Below are 17,638 nucleotides of genomic sequence, written 5' to 3'. Positions count from 1 at the left end.
GGGACTCTGGGGATAAAAGGCTTGGGTGGGAATGGAGGAGGACTCTGGGGAGAAAGGGCTTGGCTGGGAATGGAGTGGGACTCTGAGGAGAAAAGGCTTGGGTGGGAATGGAGGAGGGTTCTGGGGAGAAAGGGCGTGGCTGGGGATGGAGGAGGGCTCTGGGGAGAACAGGATTGGGTGGGAATGGAGGAGGACTCCTGTACATGTGTAGTGGAGCTAGTCTGCCTCCATCTTGCTGTCCCTGGGCCTCACCCCTGCAGTATCCTAGCCTGCATCTTCAATGGAACATCCAAGGCTGGGGAAGCAAAACGCCTTCGGCCTTGCATCGCCCATGTGGCATGGGTGCTGTGACACTGAACTGTCAAAGGGGCCCCATGCTTCCCTGCACAGTGAAAGCCAGCCTAGGAGTAGCCGCTCACGTGCTTGCTGCGGCTGAAGGAGCCCTCAGTGTTTTTACTGGGCTGGCTTAATACCCCTATAATGGGTGGTGTGTCGGCGCACCATCGCCCATTCTGGATGGGTCAACCCTCGAAGGTGTAGGCGTTAATAGAGCTGAAAGTGGTAAAGTGCAGAGGGCACAAGAGGATGGTTTAGGCTGAATAGGCTCACCCTGCTCTTCTTGGAGCAGGGGAAGCCTGGACAGGGAGTGGTCTATGAGCCCTTCCAGTCAAAGCACCAAATACAGCAACCTAGAAAGACATTGTGGCCAAGTATACACTGCACATTTATGATAGTGGAAGCAGAGATGGGTGCCACCATCACAGACGCGCACTGCAAGACATCACTCCCCCCACGCTTTCTTGAGTGGCAGCAGACTGACTGCCCTTGAGGGCACCTGTGAGCCGCAGTCATGCTGTGCTGTGCTGCAGATGATGCATTTGCCCTATAGACAGTATTGAAAAATATCCAACTTTCAATATTACTTACTCTGAGAAAATCGTTCCCCAGTTGGCCCTGACGAAGTCCCACACGAGGCTCTGTCCGACCGCGTTGCTGGCGATGGAGGACATGGTGGCGATGGCATCCTGCTTCCGAATCCTTTTTGGATCCAAGGTGTACTCAAGGTACCTAATGGAAATTGACAATGAAAGGGTTAACCGGTAAGAGCTTCGTAAGATTTCAAGTATTTCATCTGCTCAAATGAAACAATCGAAACTGACCTGTGGCTCAGGCTGTTCCTACTGCAGTGACTTGTGGCTCAGGCTGTTCCTACTGCAGTGACTTGTGGCTCAGGCTGTTCCTACTGCAGTGACTTGTGGCTCAGGCTGTTCCTACTGCAGTGACTTGGGTTTTGGGAGTGGGGATGAGCACCAGAGCGATAGTGATCTTTGGTGCAAACTAATGCTGTGCATTATGGTCAGGAAAGAACTGCATGTCCTTCAATGACATTCCTCATTGCAGCGACCAATGGCCGATGTGCAGAAGGCAGCCTACCGTGCATGTCGGTTCCTTCACTAGGTCAACTAGCGGAAGTGCAGCGTGTTTAGTGGTCAGTGCATGTCTCCAGGGGCGGCTGGGAGTTCCGATCAGATGAGGACGTGATGGAGGGGGATCTTGGCTAGCAAGTCCCTGAAGATGTCTGAGAACTTGGGGATGGAGCTTAAATAAATGATTGATTAATTTTCTGTATAACACACTTAATACAGGAGACCGGTCTCTTAGTGCGGGATCGGGATTCAACCCTGTGCTGCTCTGCATTGTTTTGCTTCCAAGACAAACATGTTGCCCCTGAGCCATCCACACGGCCCATTAAACCTGGATAGAAGAGTAGAGAGGACCAAGATCTGTTGTGTGGGATGGAGCATTGGAGACTTGCTGGGTGGAGTGGGCGGAGTTTCTTGTGATCTTGTTTTGCTTGCGGAGGAGTGCAGTGCCACCTACTCATTGGATAAGTCTCTATTGTAGCAGTATTTAGCCAGGGCAGTTGTATCATCGATGGCTGTTGCTCAATCATCTGGTTCTATTTGGGAATAGTAGGTCGTTCCGCAACAATGTGGCGAGATCCATGGGGCTCATTTTGGATGACAACAGGTATAATAAGGAACGCTATCATCAGAATTGAAACGGTTTGGCCATGCACTAACCATGCTGGAAAGAGTGTGCTCTATGATTGGCTGCCTAAATACCGAGGAACGTCTTTGTTCTCTTACAATGGCCACCATGTTTGGCAAATGTTCCCTACCAACTGTTCTCACTCACCGGTTTAGAATCCAGGGTTCCTTGGAACATGCCATGGCTGCCCGGAGTCTGTCTGCCTCTCCGGCCACAGTGGTGTTTCTGAACATCTTCCAGGCAAAGTCCCACTCTTCTTCTCCGCCTATTGCAATGGCGTTGCAGTAGACGGCAGGCCTCAGGTTGGGTGTTATGCTACGTAGAAAAAGAGATCCTCACTAAGCATATAGCTGAGCCCCTGCACCCATATTTAGATGTTCTACAATGTCCTTGCATGTTAGGTTGATCATGCACCTGCATTCCCCATTACACGCTTAATGAGAGCATGGTTTGTGTTGGATAGCTAAGAATGTTTTTTTAAGAAAGGGGGTTCTTTGATCCTTTGCTAATAAGCCAAGAAAAGAAGTCTACGATCAAAGGCAACTTGATTCTACGGACTGTATTGAAACAACCACTGCACTCTTTTGGGTTGCTTTACCAATAATGTTCCTTTTTAGTTGTTATCAATGGCATTCAGGTCTAGTAATAACTGCCCGTTAATTATTAGGCTGGCTCTACTTGCAGAGAATGTCATTTACTTGGAATCGCTCCAAACACTCTAAGTGATCCCTGATTCGTGATTAGGCCTTTTCTGCGGCTGTGGCCTCCACGCTATGGAATGGCCGCTCTCTTGCACTTAGAAGAATATAGGACTTAAAACATTTAAGAACCAACGGAAATCATACCTCTTCCCAAAATAAAGCCTTCCGCGTCAGGATGCTGCTTCTGTGGCGATAGTCTTGCACTTAATAAGAGTGTACACAAAAACATAGCATAGCAACGCTAATATGTTCCACCATAGGTTATAAGATATGTGATATGACATGGGTGTATTAACTAGGTATAATTGTATCATACACTTCATTGGGATCAAGGAGGCCGACTTTGGTTAAATATGTGATGTCATTGTTATGAATCTGATGATATCATCACTCCTTTCCCAGAGGTAGCTTGTCCTAATGTGGCCAGGAGACGGCAGCCACTACCTGATCCGTGCCCCCGGGGTGGTATTATGAGGGAAGATCACATGGGAGGGGACGGCAGCCACTACCTGATCCGGGCCCCCGGGGTGGTATTATGAGGGAAGATCACATGGGAGGGGACGGCAGCCACTACCTGATCCGGGCCCCGGGGGTGGTATTATGAGGGAAGATCACATGGGAGGGGACGGCAGCCACTACATGATCCGGGCCCCGGGGGTGGTATTATGAGGGAAGATCACATGGGAGGGGACGGCAGCCACTACCTGATCCGGGCCCCGGGGGTGGTATTATGAGGGAAGATCACATGGGAGGGGACGGCAGCCACTACCTGATCCGGGCCCCGGGGGTGGTATTATGAGGGAAGATCACATGGGAGGGGACGGCAGCCACTACCTGATCCTGACCCCGGGGGTGGTATTATGAGGGAAGATCACATGGGAGGGGACGGCAGCCACTACCTGATCCTGACCCCGGGGGTGGTATTATGAGGGAAGATCACATGGGAGGGGATGGCAGCCACTACCTGATCCTGACCCTGGGGGTGGCTATGCGAGGTAGGCCCACATAAGGGGAGGCAACCCTCAAAGGGATGGACAGATGTAATCAGATGAGATATGCTACCCCCCCTTTCTTTTTAGGGATACTCCCTCCATTCCCCATGCCTTTATGGTCTATTGTTATAGCTTCCTAGACTGTACTGCAACAGCTGCTGACAGGACCTGTGACCCTTTTACATCTAGTAAAGCAGCATGTGCTGAGAAGAGGACCGCCATGAGGGAGATTGTGAACCATAACGTGCAGTCTAGTGTTGTGAAGGATGTGATTGGTGCAAGACATCTCCCAGCCTGGAGGCGGGAGTTTCAATCGGCCGCACCTGAGAAATGGAGAGAGCTTCTTTTTCCAAGGGTCGACTTGGAAACTGAGGGGGAAGCAGGTTGCAGCGCACAACAGACGGCGTCCCAAAGCTTCAAAATGTTCAGTTCCATCTATGTTGTCTTCAATCTATGGTGAGATTAGATTGGAGGCAACATACATGGAACTGAACAGTGTGAGGCATTAGATTGAGTGTTTGTAGAAGCAGGGTGTGTGCTCAGAACTTAAAAAGAGAGTCCGTCTGTTTCGGTTAATGAAGAAGTACCCCAGTCTTTAGTCCCTCTTAAGACCGGGGTCTGGCATTTCCCGAACTTCTAGGCTGAACAATATGGCAGTCCCGGAATTTGAGCTCCCTTCTCTTGCGACGTTCATCTTCGGACAGGGGCCCTCGAGCAGCTCCAACCTGCATGGGTTCTGAATCTGTGTTCCTTGCTGGGAGCGATGTCAGGCGATGAGAGAACGAAGACCGCTCTTGCCGTCTTTCTTCCCTTCTTTCAGATAGGCAATGATCGACTTGTAGAGTGGTTGAGACCAATTCAGTAAAAGAACGTGGTCTAGGGGTCCGGGCTAATTCTTCCTTGAGATCCTCGTTCAAAGCTCACCTGAACAACGCGATTTGTTCTGATTCCCGCCTAGCGGTCTCCACAGCGGCCCTTTCCAAGGAAGTCAGGAAAGGCAGAACATTGTTAGCGCCTTGTCAGATTTCAAGAAGAGATTCATGAGTCATATCGGGTGTCTCGGCACTGTCAAGCATTTCCTTCATGGTATCGACGAAGCCCTGATAATTATCCAAAATGGGACTATTATTCATCACAAAGGGAGTAGCCCACGCCAGGGCATTACCGACCAGATACAAGATCACAAAACCGACTCGGGCTCAAGAGGGTGGGGGGACAGGGAGGACAAACACGAAAAGTTCCTGTGGTTGGTCCATCTTAACCTCTTCCGGGTTTCGCAATCTCTCACCTATGGGCGTTGTAGGTATTGGTACAAAACATCGAATCCAAACACTGCAAATCCCATAACATGGGATTTTTATCATCACATTTCAGTGCAATTATAGATGGGGGATGAGGTTAGGTTCATAATTAAGGTGGGGTCGACGTGGGAAGGTAGTGTGTTGGGGGGACTCCGCCTCATATAATTGCAGTAAAATGTGGTAAAAGAAAAAAGAAATCCAAGTTATGGGATTTGTAGCAATGGATTCTATGTTATCTCGTAGATCCAGTTGTAGGCGTGGAGTAGAGGAATCTTCCCTCAGCAAAGAAGCGGAATCCTAACGGCAGTCGTGTAGTCATTGACTGAACAGGTAGGTTGATCCCTTCCGGGCTCCACTGTGTGGACCCTAGATGGACAGAGGAACATGAGGGATTCAGGGGGATCACCTCCAGAATGAGGAGAAAGCCAAGTTATGGGATTCGCAGTGATGGATTTGTTGTTATCTCCTAGATCCAAACTGGACATCCTGGCAGAGAGCTGGGATTCTGCCCGTTACAGAGGTTACATTTATGCTAAATGAACACAATGTATACAACACCCTTGCAGCCTACACGTCTCCGATAATGCCCGAAGAGGTTGAAACATGTCTGGGCTACTTGTGGTCTTGTGCAGAGGGGATGTGACCTTGCAGTTCAGGCTGGTCCTATGGGGTGGGACCAGGTCTGACCTGCATATGGTCTTTCCCCTTCTGTAGTGGCTTGGCAGGCTTGAGGTGGGACCAGGCCTGATCTACATATGGTCTTTCCCCTTCTGTAGTGGCTTGGCAGGCTTGAGGTGGGACCAGGTCTGACCTGCATGTGGTCTTTCCCCTTCTGTAATGGCTTGGCAGGCATGAAGTGGGACCAGGCCTTACCTGCATATGGTCTTTTCTGGTCGTTTCCCTTCTGTAGTGGCTTGGCAGGCTTGAGGTGGGACCAGGCCTGATCTCCATATGGTCTTTCCTCTTCTGTAGTGGCTTGGCAGGCTTGAGGTGGGACCAGGTCTGACCTGCATGTGGTCTTTCCCCTTCTGTAATGGCTTGGCAGGCATGAAGTGGGACCAGGCCTTACCTGCATATGGTCTTTTCTGGTCGTTTCCCTTCTGTAGTGGCTTGGCAGGCTTGAGGTGGGACCAGGCCTGATCTCCATATGGTCTTTCCCCTTCTGTAGTGGCTTCGCAGGCTTGAGGTGGGACCAGGTCTGACCTGCATGTGGTCTTTCCCCTTCTGTAATGGCTTGGCAGGCTTGAGGTGGGACCAGGTCTGACCTGCATGTGGTCTTTCCCCTTCTGTAGTGGCTTGGCAGGCTTGAGGTGGGACCAGGTCTGACCTGCATGTGGTCTTTCCCCTTCTGTAATGGCTTGGCAGGCATGAAGTGGGACCAGGCCTTACCTGCATATGGTCTTTTCTGGTCGTTTCCCTTCTGCAATGGCTTGGCAGGCTGAAACATAGTCGCGTGGAGGGGGTGCTTAGAGCAGTGCTACACGTGTACATGTATTCAACACCTTCAGCCGTCACATTTCTGTTTGGCAAAGGTTTAAACCATGGCACGTATGAAAGACCCTCTGTGGCAACTTGCTGCAACTCACACACAGCCACCTCAACAGAAGGTTCTCTATAATGATGCACACACATGTGGTGTTAAGATGCAAACAATGTTGCCAGATAGTTGTCTGGGAGCACATATGCTGCACCCCCCAACGCCACAGCCAAGAAGAAGCGCTCGCCTGTTACATTTCCAGCTAGAACCCCCACCTTAGATCGATCGGGGAGAAACTGATGATCCTTGAATTATGTGTCAATGATCCTGCTCGCTCCACGCCGGGATTTACCCCACGTGGTGCTGTGTGGAAGCCACCACTTCTAGTGAAGTATTGTCTGTGTTTAGCCCATGAACCCCAGCAGTCAGATAAGGAACTGCTGAGGATCGTTCCTGCAATTCACCCATCAGATTGTGCAAGATATGTTGTGTCCGCTAGGATGCAAATCACCCTTTCATCCTTCGGTTGTCACTTCCCTGAGACCAGTGCACAAGTCAAGCAACACCACGGGGTGAGAAAACTCTGTAGCATGCAATCCTCTCAGGTGAAAAAGCAATTGCCATAAAAAGCAACTTGCACCAGAATGGAAGTCCATGTCATTTTCCAGACTCTGCTAAAGCAGCACCGATACCAAGCAGGCAGCAGAGACCAGGACTGTCACCGGTTCCTTGGATGCTGCTGGAACCATGTCAAAGGGAGAAGGGGTCCAGCAAGGTCACGTCTTACAATCGTAGCCATCCTCAGGCTGTAAACTATTGAATAAGCACTGCAGACATCTCGTCTGCTGCTTGTCTTCCCAAATGCACGAGTAGATTATTTGGGTCTCTTGGCTGCTCTCCACACTGGGGGGTTTCATAGACCCCACTTCAGGAGCAATATCTGGAAAGTGCCACTATTTCTATTGTAAGTGTGTCATTGGAGCTATACATCGACTTGAGCCCCTGGCAATGCAGTTCCAAAGGATTTTTGTATTTCTCTAAGAATCCACAAAGTGACGTATAGAAAAATCCATATGAGCACTGTAAACACTCTTTGGGTTTAATCTGTATACAGCATCTTGCAGGTGTGTGAAGAACAGGACATGAAGTGGGAAACTTCCTAAGATCCCAGGCTTCCAAAGCTTCCTAAGCTGACTAGGCTTCCTATGATTCCTAACCCTCCTAACCTTCTTAAGCTACCTATGCTTCCTAGGCTTCCTAAGCTTCCCAGGCTTCCTTGGCCTCCTAAGCTTCCTAGGCTTCCTAAGCTTCCTAAGATTCCCAGGCTTCCAAAGCTTCCCAGGCTTCCTAGGTGTCCTAGGCTTCCTAAGCTTACTAAGTTTCCCAGGCGTCCTAAGATTCCTAACCCTCCTAAGCTTCCTAAGATTCCTAGGCTTCCTGAGATTCCCAGGCTTCCCGAGCTTCCCAGGCTTCCTAAGCATCCTAAGCTTCCTAGGCTTCCTAGGCTTCCAAAACTTCCAAAGCTTCCAAGGCTTCCTAAGCTTTCCAGGCTTCCTAGGCTTCCTGAGCTTCCCAAGCTTCCTATGCTTCCAAAACATCCTAAACTTCCTAAGCTTCCTAAACTTTCCATGCTTCCTAGGCTTCCCAAGCTTCCCAGGCTTCCTAGGCTTGCTAGGCTTACTAGGCTTCCTAACCTTCCTAAGCTTCCTAACCTTCCCAGGCTTCCTAAGCTTCCTACGCTTCCCAGGATTCCTAGGCTTCCTAAGCTTCCAAAGCGTCCTAAGCTTCCTAGGCTTCTTAGGCTTCCTGAGCTTCCTAAGCTTCCTAAGCTTCCAAAACTTCCTAGGCTTCCTAAACTTCCTAGGCTTCCTAGGCTGTGTAAGCTTCCTATGCTTCCTAAGCTTCCAAAGCTTCCTAGGCTTTGTGAGCTTCCTAGGCTTCCTAGGCTTCCTAAGCTTCCTAAGCTTTTGAGGCTTCCTAGGCTTCCCAAGCTTCCCAGGCTTCCTAGGCTTCCCAGGCTTCCTAGGCTTGCTAATCTTCCTAAGTTTCCTAACCTTCCCAGGCTTCTTAGGCTTCCCAGGCTTCGTAGGTTTCCTAACCTTCCTAAGCTTCCTAGGCTTCCTAAGTTTCCTAGGCTTCTTAGGCTTCCCGACGAGCTTCCTAGGCTTCCTTGGCTTCCAAAGCTTATTAAGCTTCCCAGGCTTCCTAAGATTCCTAACCCTCCTAAGCTTCCTAAGATTCCTAGGCTTCCTAGGCTTCCTGAGCTTCCCAGGCTTCCCGAGCTTCCCAGGCTTCCTAAGCATCCTAAGCTTCCTAGGAGTCCTAAGCTTCCTAGGCTTCCTAAGCATCCTAAGCTTCCTAGGCTTCCTAAGGCTTCCCAGGCTCCCTAGGCTTCCTACGCTTCCAAAGCTTCCAAGGCTTCCTAAGCTTTCCAGGCTTCCTAAGCTTCCTGAGCTTCCCAAGCTTCCTATGCTTCCAAAACATCCTAAGCTTCCTAAGCTTCCTAAACTTTCCATACTTCCTAGGCTTCCCAAGCTTCCCAGCCTTCCTAGGCTTACTAGGCTTCCTAACCTTCCTAAGCTTCCTAACCCTTCCAGGCTTCCTAAGCTTCCTACGCTTCCCAAGATTCCTAGGCTTCCTAAGCTTCCAAAGCGTCCTAAGCTTCCTAGGCTTCTTAGGCTTCCTGAGCTTCCTAAGCTTCCTAAGCTTCCAAAACATCCTAGGCTTCCTAAACTTCCTAGGCTTCCTAGGCTGTGTAAGCTTCCTATGCTTCCTAAGCTTACAAAGCTTCCTAGGCTTTGTGAGCTTCCTAGGCTTCCTAAGCTTCCTAAGCTTTCGAGGCTTCCTAGGCTTCCCAAGCTTCCCAGGCTTCCTAGGCTTCCCAGGCTTCCTAGGCTTCCTAATCTTCCTAAGTTTCCTAACCTTCCCAGGCTTCTTAGGCTTCCCAGGCTTCGTAGGTTTCCTAACCTTCCTGGGCTTCCTAGGCTTCCTAAGTTTCCTAGGCTTCTTAGGCTTCCCGAGCTTCCTAGGCTTCCTAGGCTTCCTAAGCTTCCCAGGCATCCCAGGCTTCTTAGGCTTCCTAAGCTTCCAAAGCTTCCTAAGCTTTGTAGGCTTCCTAAGCTTCCCAGGCTTCCTAAGCTTCCCAGGCTTCCTAGGCTTCCTAAGCTTCCCTGGCTTCCTAACTTCCTGGGCTCCCCAGGCTTCCTAAGCTTCCAAAGCTTCCTAAGCTTCCTAGGTTTCCTAAGCTTCCTAAGCTTCCCAGACTTCCTTAGCTTCCAAAGCTTCCTAACCTTCCCATGTTTCCTAAGCTTCCCAGGCTTCCCAGGCTTCCTAAGCTTCCAAATCTTCCAACGCTTCCTAAGCTTCCTATGCTTCCTAAGCTTCCCAGGCTTCCCAGGCTTCCTATGCTTCCTAAGCTTCCAAAGCTTCCTAGGCTTTGTGAGCTTCCTAGGCTTCCTAGGCTTCCTAAGCTTCCTAAGCTTTCGAGGCTTCCTAGGCTTCCCAAGCTTCCCAGGCTTCCTAGGCTTCCCAGGCTTCCTAGGCTTCCTAATCTTCCTAAGTTTCCTAACCTTCCCAGGCTTCTTAGGCTTCCCAGGCTTCGTAGGTTTCCTAACCTTCCTAAGCTTCCTAGGCTTCCTAAGTTTCCTAGGCTTCTTAGGCTTCCCGACGAGCTTCCTAGGCTTCCTTGGCTTCCAAATCTTATTAAGCTTCCCAGGCTTCCTAAGATTCCTAACCCTCCTAAGCTTCCTAAGATTCCTAGGCTTCCTAGGCTTCCTGAGCTTCCCAGGCTTCCCGAGCTTCCCAGGCTTCCTAAGCATCCTAAGCTTCCTAGGAGTCCTAAACTTCCTAGGCTTCCTAAGCATCCTAAGCTTCCTAGGCTTCCTAAGCTTCCCAGGCTCCCTAGGCTTCCTACGCTTCCAAAGCTTCCAAGGCTTCCTAAGCTTTCCGGGCTTCCTAGGCTTCCTGAGCTTCCCAAGCTTCCTATGCTTCCAAAACATCCTAAGCTTCCTAAGCTTCCTAAACTTTCCATACTTCCTAGGCTTCCCAAGCTTCCCAGGCTTCCTTGGCTTACTAGGCTTCCTAACCTTCCTAAGCTTCCTAACCCTTCCAGGCTTCCTAAGCTTCCTACGCTTCCCAAGATTCCTAGGCTTCCTAAGCTTCCAAAGCGTCCTAAGCTTCCTAGGCTTCTTAGGCTTCCTGAGCTTCCTAAGCTTCCTAAGCTTCCAAAACATCCTAGGCTTCCTAAACTTCCTAGGCTTCCTAGGCTGTGTAAGCTTCCTATGCTTCCTAAGCTTCCTAAGCTTCCTAAGCTTTCGAGGCTTCCTAGGCTTCCCAAGCTTCCCAGGCTTCCTAGGCTTCCCAGGCTTCCTAGGCTTCCTAATCTTCCTAAGTTTCCTAACCTTCCCAGGCTTCTTAGGCTTCCCAGGCTTCGTAGGTTTCCTAACCTTCCTAGGCTTCCTAGGCTTCCTAAGTTTCCTAGGCTTCTTAGGCTTCCCGAGCTTCCTAGGCTTCCTAGGCTTCCTAAGCTTCCCAGGCATCCCAGGCTTCTTAGGCTTCGTAAGCTTCCAAAGCTTCCTAAGCTTTGTAGGCTTCCTAAGCTTCCCAGGCTTCCTAAGCTTCCCAGGCTTCCTAGGCTTCCTAAGCTTCCCTGGCTTCCTAACTTCCTGGGCTCCCCAGGCTTCCTAAGCTTCCAAAGCTTCCTAAGCTTCCTAGGTTTCCTAAGCTTCCTAAGCTTCCCAGACTTCCTTAGCTTCCAAAGCTTCCTAACCTTCCCATGTTTCCTAAGCTTCCCAGGCTTCCCAGGCTTCCTAAGCTTCCAAATCTTCCAACGCTTCCTAAGCTTCCTATGCTTCCTAAGCTTCCCAGGCTTCCCAGGCTTCGTAGGTTTCCTAACCTTCCTAGGCTTCCTAGGCTTCCTAAGTTTCCTAGGCTTCTTAGGCTTCCCGAGCTTCCTAGGCTTCCTAAGCTTCCCAGGCATCCCAGGCTTCTTAGGCTTCCTAAGCTTCCAAAGCTTCCTAAGCTTTGTAGGCTTCCCAGGCTTCCTATGCTTCCAAAGCTTCCCAAGCTTCCTAAGAGTTTGTGTAAACACTGCTTGCTTCATGACCCCTGTCAGATTACATTTCTATAGCGCACAAAACAACTACATTGAAACTGTTGGTGCTAGGCACTGAGCTGCCAAGGGCAAAAAAAAAGATTTCTTTTGGGATATAAAGGATGGTGAAGACTTTTCTGACGCGGGTCCTACGTGTGAGGCATTGCAGCAATGTTACCAATTCGCATGCACCTTTGCTTTAGGGTCATTGGAAAACTGAAACTAGGAAGTCCTTTGTGAAATGATAACTTTGTAGACATGTTCGCATGTATTAATATTTGCATCAGTTTTCTTTTAGCAGTGTCTACAGGAACATTTAGCTAGACGGTTATGGATTTTGGATATTTGAAGGGGTGTATAGAAGTGCAGGGACCGTGATACAGTGGTCATCGATCATTGAACATGACATCATCGATAGGAAACAGCAGTGCTAAACAAGCATGCAACATAGAGCCTTATTAAGGGTGCCATGCATCAGTATGTTTGTTTGTTTGTTTGTTTGTTTATTCATTTGTTACGCACACCAGACCCACCCATAAGCAAACGGGCGCAGCAGTATGAGGATGCAAAGCTTACATAGTTACAAAATATACACCAGATACAGAATTTACATAAATACAGAATATACAAAATGTGCAAATATATACAGAAATAAAATGGCCTATATAATTACAAAAATAAGCAATAAACAGTGTACAGAAATACAAATTGCAGAGTAATACCATCCGTATATCACTAAGGCTCACAGGTAAGCTAGATTACACATGATCTTCAAGTAATAACACAATAATACAATATTAATATAGGATGAATAGGTCACTCCAGCTGCGGACATATCCTAAAGGGTAGGAGGCTATGGGTCGGTAGCGATAATGTGTTTTATAACATTTTTTCTGAAATGTAGGTAGGGTTGGTCGGCTCTCAGGTCTTGTGGCAGTGAGTTCCAGAATTTAGCAGCCTTCACAGGGAAGCTATTACCACCAATAGTGGTAAGCCTGTATCTAGGTATAGCCAGGCAGTTGACATTACCAAGTAGTTGGTCAAAGAGAAATTCTTCTATGAAGTTTGTCTGTAAGGTAGCTAGGGGCAGCGTTATTGAGAGCTTTATGAGTGAATGATAACGTCTTTAGCTGTATTTTATTGGCTGTGGATAGCCATTTGTGTTGGCGCCTGAGGGGGGAAATGTGGGTTCTTTTGTTTATGCCTAAGGCTGCTCTTAAGGCATTATTTTGTAATGTTTGAAGCTTTGGATGGTAGTTTTATTAGCACCACTGTATAGAGCATTAAAGTAATCAATTCTGGAGAGTATTAAGGCGCTAGCCAAGATCAAGCAGCTGTCATCAGAGAGGAATGGCTTGCCAGCTCTGAGTAGCTTGCACGTGTAGGCCGTGGAAGAGGTCAGGGATTTGATCTGTTTATCAAAAGACAATGTGGAGTTCAAGTAGAAGCCAGGGGTTTTTACCTCCTTGGGGACTTTGATGGAATTCCCGTCAATATTGAATGAAGAAAATTCCTGGCCTAGTTTTTTGTTGTTAGCCTATGAGCCCAGAATTACCAACTCAGTCTTATCGTTCAAACATAGGCCATGAGTGGCCATCCATACTTGGATAACATATACTTTGTTCACCAACCCCGTGTCCTTACTATGATCCCCAGAGAGAGGGAGGAGAATCTGGGTATCATCTGCGTAACTAGTGTAGGTAATACCCATATGGTCCAGATCATCGAACAGGGGTTTGGTGAAGATATTGTATAGAGTTGGTGAGACGTGTAGTAGTATATAACGCTTTATAATGTTTGTAGCGCCTTGGAGTGTTTAGTGCTTCACTGAATGTGATGGCATTTTGTTGCCAGCAATAATGTGGCACACACATATAGCCAGTTTTATGTTGCCAGTATAACATGTGAATATGTGGCTGGAGGCATGCAAGGTACAGCATTTATAATGCAGCAAAAAAAGCTCAATGTGAAGGTGCAAAGTGAAAAAGTGCACCAAATTAGTTTTTTCTTTTCTCTGGAATACCTCATGCATAGGAGACTACATTATTTATATAACTGGCTGATTTGATTAACAATTACTAATCACTAATGCTAACTCATTAACATTATAATGTAGTTGCATGTACAAAATGAGGTGAAAATGCATATTCTGAAATTCGTTTTTCAAACGTGCACTGGACTTTCTTTTTCCTTCTCTTTCTGTGTTTGCAGCGAGCAGAGAGCCTGCATACCAGGAATTCATATTAGATACAGTTGCTCCCTGAGCAAAGATCCTATTGTACAAAAGTGAAGGGTGACGCTGCCTTTCAAACTGATTGGAGCAGAGTGTCAGCCAGGGGACACCCGAGCAAAGTGAAGAATGAAGCGTACGCAGCCGTAACTGCTTCGCCCACCAGCAGGCCCCGGGGTCACAAGTATGCCACCCCTATACAATAAGAGAACGGCTATAGCAGGGGTCGCCCCTCCCCAGACTAGCAGACGCCAGCCCCAGGAAAGGGGAAGAGGGGATGGAGCGATAAGGTACGAAAGGGGGCGTACGGGAGGGGGAGAGAGGTAGCCCATCCCATATTATGTGCTTATAAGCACGGTAAGAGGGTAGGGCAGCCCCATTCCTCAGCTATTGAGAAGGAAGCGCCCAGCGTCAAGGAGTTCCAGTGAACAGGGGGCGTTCCAGCGGGGAAGAAGTTGTGTGTCGTGCTAGAAGATTAATAGGAGGTAAATACTCGAGGGAAGGGACTGTAAACTCATAATAAGGGTTTGGGGCCTGTGGTGTTGTAAGCAAATTGGGCGTTTCAAGTGTGACACGCAAGTCGGGAATGTTGTGTTCCACAAGTGGACGATCTGGCCTTGTGTGACCAGACTTAGGTGGGAGTTACAAACTCGCGGAATGAATTGCAGCCATATGCAAAGTGAATGGTATGCTGATTAATTACAAGAAAACAGGAATGAATGCACTCTATGTGCAAGCTGCGACCGGCCGGTAGGCCAGAATTACGTTTGGTCATGACCGTGGAGGTTGCCAACGTAGCGCCACTACACCGCTGGATGCCAAGTACAGGGGGAGGGAGATATGGCATGGCCGGGTTATTGGGTAACGATAAATAAATAAAGGAAGGGCAATGTCAGCTCATACAACGCTGCAGCGGCAGAGGCGAATGGGCTTTGTGGCGAGATCACCGAAGAGGTATGGCCAAGCAGCCGTGCCTTGGCCAGCAGCCGCGTGGCAGGGGCGTCATGTGTAGAGGCCTGCTGGCTCCCCTAAGTTGATGTGGGGCAGCAGGAGAATCATTGCAGAATAGTGGGCTTGTTGGCTGGCCCTTCCTACGCAGGATCCTTGGCTGCAGCACACAGCGAAGAGGCCAAGCATGGTAGGGGAGCTGTTATTTTGTCGGCGGCAGCAGCAGCGTGAGGCGTCGAGGTGCTTGGCAGAGAGGGGTATGGGACACGCAGAATGATGGGGGAGCTGCTACTCGTGTAGTCGGTATGTAGTGAGGCAGAGGGTGGGGTTGGTGATAAGTGGAAAAAACAGCCCCAAGAAAAGGGTCATGGAGGCGACAAAGTGAGGCGCGATTATTGCGAGTGCTAACTGGACCAGGCCGATGATAAAAGTGCCGAATTTAAGGTTATTAGCAAAGCGGTAGGGCTTGGTGCCTGAAGTTATGGCCGTACGTGGCAACGGACCCAGCCGGGTGCGGGAGTGCGTAGGGCGAGGGATTCGGGTGGCAATGGGATGGAATTAGTTAAGGGCGGCAAGATGGGGCGAGCAGGAAATCGGGAATGTAGGGGGCATAGTGAGTTATGGGCAGCGTGGGGGTAGTCCAGGAATGAGAGACGGGGAGAAAGGAGAGGTGGTAGGAGGGGATGTGGCAGAAGGATTTAGAGGCAAGGAGATAAGAGCAGACCGGCCCCTGGAACGGGCAGGAATTTTGATGACCCCAGTTTAAGCAGCAGACCAGGGCTGGCATAGTCACGGATGGGGGGAGGGGTAAGGGGAGGAAATGGTAGGGAACTCACAGGGTAAATGAACGCACCCCTAAAACAATGGCGGTATACTGGTTGGTTAGTACAGAGCCTGTACAGGGATATGCGTACCCATCCGTGAGGGTGGGTCGGGCCGATGGTCATGGGTGACGGAACTGTGAAGTGTAGTGCTTTGTGGCCAGGAGCAGGTGAATTCGGGTCTGGAGAGTATGTTTGGAAACCCCTCCACCCCTACTGTAGGCTGCCTCGCTAACTAGTCCGCCGTATCCTTTTTAAGATGCAAACTTTCTGCATAGGAAACGGTATGCAGCTGCCCCTCATGTAAAGGCCCCTCTGGCGGTGGCACCGGCACCGGCGCAACATATGTGTCTGCTTTTGCGCGTGCTGCGGATGCATGGGCGAGGGCAGCGCTGCCTTGTCAGTGAATCGGGGGAATGCAAACACCCCACATTATAGCTATAGGTACCGGCAATGCTATAATGGAACGCAGCGTCATGCTGCTTGTTGAGTCAGATCTTGCCCAATTGTCGTTCAGCCTGGGCCTGGCGCTCCCGGCCCTCTTTTGGGAACGAAGGAAGATTCGAGATGTATGGACGAGAATATGCTGCCCCTCCTCCCCGCACCGCGCCTACAGTGCAGATTACGGGTCATTGGAACCCAAGCGCCATGGTTGGCCGAACAGCGACGGTCAGAGCTGACAACAGTGGGAAATGGGTGGGTCATGTGTCAAGGGGAGTGTGTGGTTTTCTGTGGCACTCGGATTGGAAGTGAGTTTCTAAATCCGCCCAAGTTTTTTCAGACTGGGGGACATGGGACAAAAAAGTAATTTTGAGATTTTGGCAACGGCACAAAAGTAGGGCCAAGAATGGCCAGATTGTTCTGCATTAGTTTCGTGCAGGTGGGGGCTGCATTGTTGAGAGTATATACCCACTGCGCATTTGCAAACATTGCCCTCAAAGGGTCTTATGTATATAGATATTTATATATTTATATATATGTATATGTATATATATTTATTAGTCTTATATAGCGCTTTATACCAAAGCGCTGACATCAAGTCTACAGTCATGCGAGAGCCTTTTGTGCGATGGTTGCGGATCCTATTGTGCCCAGAATCACACGGGTTGGGGCTAGTCATGAGCGAGCCACAAATTCAACTCCGATCCCCTCATCACAGAGAATACTGCTTAACAAATGCCGCTTCTGAGGCGGAGTTGGTGTTTCGATGTTCGCATTGTTTGATTTGAGGCTTCTGTCGCATGCACCCCCTTTCACCATCATGCTTGGTAGAGTGTTCGCCAAGGCAGTGAGCCTGTCCGAGGTTTAGGGCAGGGAATAGTCATGGAATTACTAAATGCAGCCAGGTCCGTGTGTTAATTAAGCACCAAATATATTTTGGGGGTGGTGGTATTAATTTATTTCAAGGACATTTAGCAGATTATCAAGGCTTGCATCTGGTAAGAAACTGGTCCACATGGATTGATAAACATGGTGCAGGTGGCAGGTGTGGATGTAGGTCCAAGACTCTCTATAGATCACTAGGAGTATTATAATAGTAAGGAAGGTTTTGTGTATGATGGGGTTATAATATAGGGAAGGAAAATTATGCTCACCACTAAGTAACCTACTACCACAAAATACCACCAGTAGTACATATTACTAGATTCTCCAATATAATGTAAAACGGTATGGTCACTAGAATGATGTGAGGCCAAACCCAATCTAAACACGAGGATAGGTATTACCAGGGTACCGCTCATCTTTTGGCGGTAAGAAAATACTGCCAAACCCCAAATTTACACAAAATATCCAACAGAAGCAAGAGCCTTGAGGAACACCGTACAGGACAGGATGTGTTCATGAGATCGGCCATCATACACTCGAGGGGGGGGGGGGCTTCTGGGGATCTCCATGTGTGCACAGACTTCACTTAGTGAAGTCAAAGAGGTCTGTCCATCAGACAATGGCATCTGCCATGTCCAGAGATCATCCAACACAGAGCACTGGGGATATTGCCAGTCAGGCAAGCACTGAGGCTCCTT

General features: G+C 49.0%; 1 protein-coding gene across 1 annotated transcript in view; it reads right to left on the bottom strand.

Moving 5' to 3' along the window:
* Positions 1–17,638, bottom strand: part of LOC138504629 (aminopeptidase Ey-like) — a 288,546-nt gene that overhangs the window by 18,175 nt on the left and 252,733 nt on the right. Inside the window, exons 17-18 of the mRNA XM_069625225.1 lie at positions 2,200–2,367; positions 928–1,068 (exon numbers count right to left, since the gene is read on the bottom strand). Of these exons, the coding sequence (XP_069481326.1) occupies positions 928–1,068; positions 2,200–2,367 (309 nt within the window). The remainder of the gene's footprint in view (positions 1–927; positions 1,069–2,199; positions 2,368–17,638) is intronic.

Source organism: Ambystoma mexicanum, chromosome 11, assembly GCF_040938575.1.
Source record: "Ambystoma mexicanum isolate Mex_15411 chromosome 11, UKY_AmexF1_1, whole genome shotgun sequence".
Lineage (NCBI taxonomy): Eukaryota > Metazoa > Chordata > Amphibia > Caudata > Ambystomatidae > Ambystoma > Ambystoma mexicanum.
The sequence above is the reverse complement of the archived record's forward strand: the minus strand, read 5'-3'. Positions and strand labels throughout refer to the sequence as shown.